This window comes from Melanostigma gelatinosum, assembly GCF_949748355.1.
Source record: "Melanostigma gelatinosum genome assembly, chromosome: 10".
Lineage (NCBI taxonomy): Eukaryota > Metazoa > Chordata > Actinopteri > Perciformes > Zoarcidae > Melanostigma > Melanostigma gelatinosum.
The window spans coordinates 16,589,198-16,597,792 of NC_136643.1; the positions used below are offsets into that span (position 1 = coordinate 16,589,198).

At 40.6% G+C, this 8,595-nt stretch overlaps 1 protein-coding gene across 1 annotated transcript; it reads left to right on the plus strand.

Moving 5' to 3' along the window:
* Positions 1 to 4,425: 4,425 nt before the first annotated feature.
* slc38a11 (solute carrier family 38 member 11) lies at positions 4,426 to 8,211 on the plus strand (the record flags this gene model as incomplete). Its single annotated transcript, XM_079276631.1, has 12 exons — positions 4,426 to 4,437; positions 4,526 to 4,646; positions 5,041 to 5,115; positions 5,210 to 5,344; positions 5,562 to 5,627; positions 5,748 to 5,854; positions 5,935 to 6,014; positions 6,169 to 6,239; positions 7,098 to 7,259; positions 7,362 to 7,474; positions 7,744 to 7,875; positions 7,972 to 8,211. The coding sequence occupies 12 exons, from the start codon at positions 4,426 to 4,428 to the stop codon at positions 8,209 to 8,211; spliced, it is 1,314 nt and encodes a 437-aa protein (XP_079132757.1).
* Between the last annotated feature and the right edge of the window lie 384 nt (positions 8,212 to 8,595).

An 8,595-nucleotide genomic window follows, 5' to 3' on the forward strand; every position in this document is an offset into this window, starting at 1 on the left:
CCTTCTTACGTCTCATTGAATAAAGTAAACCTTGGCTTGATGTTTACCTAACAAGGACAACTTGTGGCGACTAACCTCTAAAGAGGCATGCATCATTCTGTCAATCTGTTCCCGACTCATTACACACAACTTGAGATATGAGCTGCCACTTTGAAGCTTCAGATAGTCCCACTTTAATTTATCTGCAACCTGTCAGCATCGTGACCTTCTGCCGACTAGCCTAAAATGGATACATTTGTTTGCCTCAACTCTCACTGGAACATAATGTCAACACACTCGTTCGGTGTTTGCTATTCGCCATACATTGAACTGTGTCCTGCTAATGTGCTTTAAATGATGACTGACCGTGGCCTTTTTGGCCACATGATACACCTTTAAGCATATTCAACTCTCACACAGCAACAAACAGAAGCTCAGCTTGAACATGTCATGTACATTACTTCTTATTGCAAAACGTAATGTTGTTGACCTCAAAAGGCTTCTCAGTACTTTGAATGGGTAAAATATTGGTGACAGACTGTAGCCTGTTGCTTCTAGGCTTCCAGATAGAATAACTGTTGCTGGGTAAAGCTACTGTATGTGTCTGACAGATGTATAAAAACACAATTATATTCACATTCATTTGGGTTAATTAAATCACATATATTTTGGTAATACAGTTAAAGAAAAAGCATTTTCCAGAACTGGAATATCATTGTGATGAATAAACTAAAGCAAGTTATGCTACAGTGTGTTTGCGGCCTATACGTTCTCAGCAGGAACATTCTCGTGCCTCTATACCTTCAGTATTGTGCCTTCTGAATTGCCCACATCTTGAAATTGATTATTGAAAGCAGACTTCAAACCAGCCTGCGAGCTACAAGCATTAGAGAATAAAGACAAGCAGACCTTTACAAAGGTCAAAACAGAGCCATAAGGTGTAGTGTAATATTCCAGAAGGATCTCTGCATCTTTAAAACCTCTCAGTCACTGTTACTGTCCACGAGGCTTTTTTCACAACAAAAATCGCATAAGCAAGGCAGACTTATACAGAGTGATCACAATTCAGTATCTATGGACTCCTAACGGACCAACACACTTAAAGCTCCGAATAGTACACAACTAATGCTTGCTGCTGCCTCTCACAGACTACAGGATCAGAGACTAGATCTCGCTCATCCAGGGCGTTGGCGAACTAGCTGATGATGAAGAGCTGTGAGAACGTAGATCCCTGTCATGAATTCCAGGTTTTACATACAAACTGATGCTCTCTCTCTCTCTCTCTCTGTCTCCGTGTGTGTGTGTGTGCAGTCTGGAAAGAAAGAAAACAGGACGGTCTAATCTCTAATTGACAGCAATCTAATGATGCTGTTGACAGTCATGCAAGCAGGAAGCAGAAGATATGTGGGCTAATAATTGCTGCCATATCCATTAACTTCTGTTCGATATTGTAGCCCATCATTTGCACTCTAGTCTTTGCGAACATGAAGTACATTAGATCAATCACATCTTTTCCCATAAAGGCCATCAACACATCGTAAAAGATGACATCACAATTTGATCGAATGTGATACAAAGCGGCTTCCTCATGAACTCCTTAGCCACAGTTCTCTAAACATAATGGCATAGACACAGAACAGACATATTTGAATTCATGTATTTGATAGATAGATAGATAGATAGATAGATAGATAGATAGATAGATAGATAGATAGATAGATAGATAGATAGATAGATAGATAGATAGATAGATAGATAGATAGATAGATAGATAGATAGATAGATAGATAGATAGATAGATAGACAGACAGACAGAAACGCAAAGTTACAAGTTGTATTCTCTACAGACTTTTCTGTCAACTTCAGCCCAATTTCTCTCGAACTCAAGCACTCAGAAACAACTTTAAGAGATTCTGGTAACTCACCTTTAGTGTTCCCTCCTCGACAGGTGAACGATACAATTGTTGTGGAAGAGCCTCAGCGTGTACAAAATGTTGTATCATATAACCCCGTCCGTCCGTCCGTCTGTTTCAGGTGTTTTGACGCTTCTTCCAGTACAGAACTGCTAATTTCCACGATTTCAACTGCAAAACCATTAGAGAGAGAGAGAGAGAGAGAGAGAAAGAGAGAGAGAGAGTTGGTTGCATCCGCCCCTCCACACGGCACAGACAGAGTAGACTACTGTACTGCTGTGCTTCCGGATGTTCCTGGGTACCAAGTGAGGGCAGAGAGCACATAATGGCAGTAGAGAGGATAATGTGGTGGACATTATCGTGCGTAATTGTCCGGTATACAGATGCTGTCTAAACGGCGTGTATCGGAAACTAAAAGCTAAAGCCGCACAACTTTGAATCGTGTGCGTGTGTGTGTGTGTGTGTGTGTGTGCGTGTGTGTGTATATGAGGTGGTCAGAGTTTGCAGGAGCTATCAGTTATTCAAACGTCAAAGAAAGTATTGGATCATTCCACTGACTGCCTGTCACTGCCCCACAGTCAGCGAGGAAATAACCCATCACATTACAGCATAAGCGGATCACAGAGGTATATGTGTATCTGCCTTGTGTTTGCATATCAGTAATAATTCATTTCGTGAAGTTGGGTGGGTAAGTTGACTGCGAGCAGGACATTCACCTTGAGTCTGATACCACCTGGTGGATGCGGACGGTATTGACTTTGAATAAAGTGCAAAGTGGGAAATTACAAATTTGTCAGAGTGGAAAACACCCAACGAATGTTTATATAGGGAATATATGACACGTCATGAGAACACTGTGAATTAAGTTGAAGTGAATCCGATCGAATGGGAGCTTGAATTGCATCGTATGGACGTGCTAAGAACTGGACAGAATCCTTACATGGTTAACTGCATCGTTTTTTGCATCGCATCGCAGATCATGTATTGAGATGTAGAGCAAAATTATATAATAAATAATAAAAATAATAATGACGGAACTAGTATGCGTTTTGGACAGAATTCTTTAAATATTCAACAGTTTTAATAAGCTCAAATGATTTGTGTACCCTATATATAAAATAATGACTGAATGAATAGGTAGTACTGTAAATTAATAAACACCTCAAATGGCCCTATATCTGCTTACAACTGTGTTATAAACAGTGTATCGAATACGCAGTACTGCATAGAATAATTAATGCTCAACTAATGTCTGCTTGTGTATCTTGCTATTTTCATAAATGTATGTGTGGGGAAAGTGGGCCTACAAAGGCATTCAAATATCCACATATATAACAGCCGTCATATTTTAGATGGTGGTCTATGCAACATGAATATGTTTTTTTATTAAAAACAGACAAAACATCTGACCTAAACTGACTGAAAACCACCAATAAATGTCCAAAATTCTCAACTTGAGAAACAGTTCTTTATTACTGAACGTATTATATCTCCAGCTCTTTCCTTTTTCTCTAATCGTTTCCGTCCCTGGACAAAGGGCCCTTTCTAATAGTCTGCTTTGCAGAAAAATCCTTTAATTCCTAATTTCCGTGTATGTGTCAAGACATATTTTGGCATGAACTGCCAAAGTACAACCAGAAGTTAAACACCTGTCAACAACTGCTGCAGTATTACAATCATAGGCTATGTCAAAAGTCAGGATGTATATTACACATCTGCTGATTAGCATCACACACAATGCACAGGTTTCACTTGTTAAATTGGGATTTATGAGGAGGGGGAGTCCTTGTCAAAGGGGTAGGGCACAGTTTACATTTCTCATAGGGACTATTTCTTCAGTATAAAGTGTTCCGTTGGTGATGATTCTCCAGAGTAGCAATGGCATGGTTTCTGAAAATATCTTTTAAATGTACATTTTAATGCAACACACTAAATTCCATTCAACTATCTACATCCAGCTTCTTAAAGCACTAAGTCCCAACAGAAAACATTACAAAAATAAACACTGGCATTTTTTTTTTTTGCTTCGTTGAATTTGTGATCCATGAAACACATGGCCAGTCATGTCTGTGCATACAAATAGACACGTCTTTGCACGAAGGCAACCTCAGTATCTACAGTAACTTATAGGCAAAGTACAATAACTTGTGTTTTCATTATTAGGCTAACCATCTGTTGCCTTCATTTTATTTACATACAAGACTTCATGTTGCATGCTCGTTGTAATGCCATACTGCAAGTATTGTTGCATCGAAGCAGAATAAACTCCTAGCAGCTAATAATCCACTTGACACGTCAGAAGAAGACATCAGGGGGAGGAGCTCAGCTCTGCAGGGCTGCGGCCCAATTTAACCCCAGAGAATACGACCGACCAGGGGCGCTGTTGAGATGTTTCAAGACTTCAGTTATTTTATTTTTTTGATGTAAGTACATATAAACTTTGCCTTGTTCAGCCACACCGCAATCACGTGAGAGTTAAACAGCGAGGACACGTGGACAAAGAGGAACCAGCGAACAGCAGCAGGTGCTGAAAATGGCTCAGGAGGTGAGTAATGCCATTGTTGTAGGACACGAACAGCAGGCGGACACTTTTTGTTGTGTCTAATAACTGCTCCGTTTTTATTATTCCCGAGCTAAACAATGAAGAAGGGGCCACATTGATTCCCCGACAAAAAGCTCCCAGAGAACCAAGAAGTTCAATGATATCGGCGTCTTTTAATTTCATCAATTCCATAATAGGATCTGGAATAATAGGTAAATCCATATCAAAATTCAAGTAGCCAATATTGCCTGCGAAACGTATAACTTGATTGTGTACGATCGATTATATGAATACAAACTGTTGCTCTTACACTCTTAACCATGTGATTATTCAGTTAACTAATTGAACAGTATTTGTTTGCGCAACAAAGAGCAGCTTTCATTCGAGCCCAGCGGTGGTAAACCCTCCATATCATATGACTGGCGCATGTTGCCCTTTAACTCTTTCATCCTCAAATAAATGAGTCATTATCGCGAAAAACAGAACAGCATCAGCATGGCATTTTAAAGACTTAGTATTGATTCCAACTGTCACACTTTTTTGCTTTAAAATACAACACTTTAGTTGCAGTTCTGTATATGTTTGTGTATATCTTTTTTTGACCAGGTTTACCATATGCATTGAACCAGGCTGGACCCCCCTTTGGCCTTCTGCTGTTGCTAGTTGTTGGGTTCATCACGGGTGGGTTTATGAAAGGTGTCATTTTGAAAAAATACGGAGGCATGGATTTATTAAATGAGCAAACTATTAACGCCATGTTTGCATTCAATGGCAGACTACACAATCATCTTACTCATTAAAGGAGGCAACCTGTCCCGGACAAACAGTTATCAGTCACTGGTGCACAGCACATTTGGTTTTCCTGGATTTCTGATTCTATCTGGGCTGCAGTTCCTTTATCCTTTCATTGGTGAGTTGTTTAATGTGTAATCCAAAGTTGAATATAATGGAATAACACATTTTCCACACATTTTATGTGTAAGTTCCAGTGTGGTCTGACGAATAATAACGGTTTACTATTTCATCTATTTTTACTATTTTCTATAACTGTTGACTTTGGGTTCAGTCTAAATAATACTGCAGACATGAATACTAGAATGATACTTCACCTCTGTTTTCTTCCTCAGCCATGATTAGCTACAACATCACAACTGGTGACACACTGACCAAAGTATTTCAGAGAATACCAGGAGGTATGCTGCATGTAGTGTATTCCCCCTTAGATAAAAGACAAACCACCTGCAGTAAATCCCACATTTGATTCTTTGCATCTATACGATTCAAGTATATGTTGTCGTGTATTCTGCTTACAGTTGGTCCAGATCACATACTTGCAGAGCGTCGCATTGTGATCTTGCTATCAACCCTTGCATTCACACTGCCTCTCTCGCTTTATCGAAACATAGAGAAACTTGGGAAGGTAAGTTCGATTATTACACGGTTGTCAGTGTCATTCAGTGATTTTAAAGCTGCCTGTAAAACATCTGTGTGTGTTACCAGGTGTCCTTCTTGTCAATGGTGCTGACATTTACCATCCTCATCATTGTAATCATCAGAGCAGCTACCTTTGGACCTCAAATGTATGAATGAATATTCATACATTGATACAAATGCTTCCTGTGTGTGAACCACTGTTTTTGTTTTTTTTATGAATTCAAACTAAAATTCTGTTATACAAACATAATCATATGTTTCTGTGCTCCTTGATGACTGAATGTGAATATCACTCTCTAGCCTCCCTACAGAGAATGCATGGGTATTTGCAAAGTGGAATGCAATTCAGGCAGTTGGTGTGATGTCTTTCGGTGAGTTTGTCTGCATGGTGCCGATGACTGAACGTCTTAGAATCTCTTCAGCTTCATGTTGTTACTAGACAAAAAGTATACAGGAACACGAGCCAAGATGGCTGCCAAATACATTTTTTCTGTTAGAAACAAGTAAACGAAGGCTGATTATCCACAAAACCCAGAACGCATGCAGGATGAAAGGGGTCCTATCCCCTTACCTGGGAAAAGAGATCCAATGCACCGCCGTACACCTGAGAGAGGTCAGTGCTCTAAACACCAGCACGGAAGGGGTGTGAAGCATTGAGCTCATTATGTTGGTTTCACAACCTGCACATTCACTTCATGGTTAAAATCCTGTTTCCAGCTGCTTTCCGGAGCTCTGATCAAACCGATGCCACCACATGGTCAGAACCAAAGGCCTGACGATACACAATCTCACCCATTCAGCAAAAGGCCTGTTATCATCTCCTTTTGAATGAGACTATGTCCATAAGTGAGTGAGTCTAGTCCACCAAGGCCTTTACACACATTGTGGTGAAAATGTTGGCCTTGACTCAAGTGGCTTGACAATAATGGCGACTACTGCTACAAAGGAAGTCATTTCGATGGGGAATACAGTGCTGTGTAACTTGAAGTAAGACAGGTGTTGTTGGCAGTCTCTCAGTCTTAAAAGGGATGGATACGATCAGCTCACCATCAAATCCATTCTGCAGAGAGGAAAGAGGCCCTCTTGGTTCAGACAAGGTACCAAGTTAACTGGAGTTGAAAGTTCAAGCTAAAAAGGAAAACACTTCAAACTGTTGTTATGAGCAATACTTTTGAGTGTTATTATGTGTTAATGGTGTGTCTATGTTCTGCCCCTGTGTGTCTCTTTAGCCTTTATATGCCACCACAACAGCTTTCTCATCTATGGTTCTCTGGAGCAGCCCACGCTAGCCAACTGGTCTCTGGTCACCCACGTGTCCGTAGGCTCTGCGTTAATAATCAGCGCTGCGTTTGCCGTTGCTGGCTATACCACCTTCACCGGCTACACACAAGGTAGCGATATTAGGAATAGCAAACTACACGACTCTACAGTTTATTTCTTTTTAATATCAACATTGTATGTTTATGCTCTCATATTTCCACCTTTTTTTTTAGGAGACGTATTTGAGAACTACTGCAGAAATGATAACCTGGCAACATTTGGTCGCTTCTGTTTTGGCCTCAGCATTATGACCACATTTCCACTGGAGTGTTTTGTTACACGTGAGGTAAGTGATCCTTTCTCGTACTCCAACCTAAGAATTTAACAGTTAAACGTTTACATATGTGAGGGGAAGTGGTAATCTGAGGGTTTGAGCCAGAGGCGTGGCTTTGTGACGAAATGAACAAAAGGAAAGCTTCCCACTTCACTCCCAACTGCTCTTGCAGAGCTGCTCAGTACGTGACAGTACAACCAATGTCAGCTGTAGAGGTGTGTCCCCAGGCATCTGAAACAATGTGTGCATTACAACTCCCTCTCTCTTGTTTACCTTCTCAGGTGTTATCCAAGGTCTTTTACAGTCGGGATCTTTCACAATTGGAACATGTGGCAATAACGTTTCTCATAGTTGCAGTTTGCGCATCCATATCTTTGGCCAATGATTGTCTGGGAGTTGTTTTGGAGCTGAATGTGAGTGATATAAACTCAGCCATCTGCATTTTCATTTTGGTTAGTGTGTATGAGGTGTTGAATTTGACCTTAATGGTGTTCTCTTCTACCATCCAGGGTGTTCTGAGCGCCACGCCTCTGATCTTCATCATTCCATCTGCGTGCTTCCTCAAACTCTCCCCCGGCCGCTGGTTCCAGGGTGAAAACTTGATACCCACCAGCTTGATATTAATTGGCTTGTTTGTTATGATCACCGGTTTGACCATGACGGGCCTCTACCCTCAGGATTGCTCACACGGCGCGGAGATGTTCTACTGTGCAGATGCCAATGTTTCTGGCACTGTACCACCTGCATGAAATACAACAAATATTTGATTCTCTTAAACCTTTTTTAAACAACACTGAATACCTTTATGTACTTGAACTGGGGCTATTTTTCATGGTTTGGACTGTAGTCTCCTCAGTTTATTTTCTCATATCTGTTTGAATATCCCTGAATACGCTCTGTTTTAGCGCCTGTCTCTTTAAGATGTGACTTATGGTATACATGGCATGTGACATAGAAAGGGGAGCCAAACCTGAATGGCTTGTTGAATAACATGTTTTCTGATCTAAGCAGCCCACACAAAACGGACTGGGCTGTCCTACTTCACAGTTTGTGAGTCTGCGCTCCTGATACCCAAATGTATGTGCTCAAGTACTGAAAATGTGAGTTTTTCATGATATGTTTCCTTTAATGTT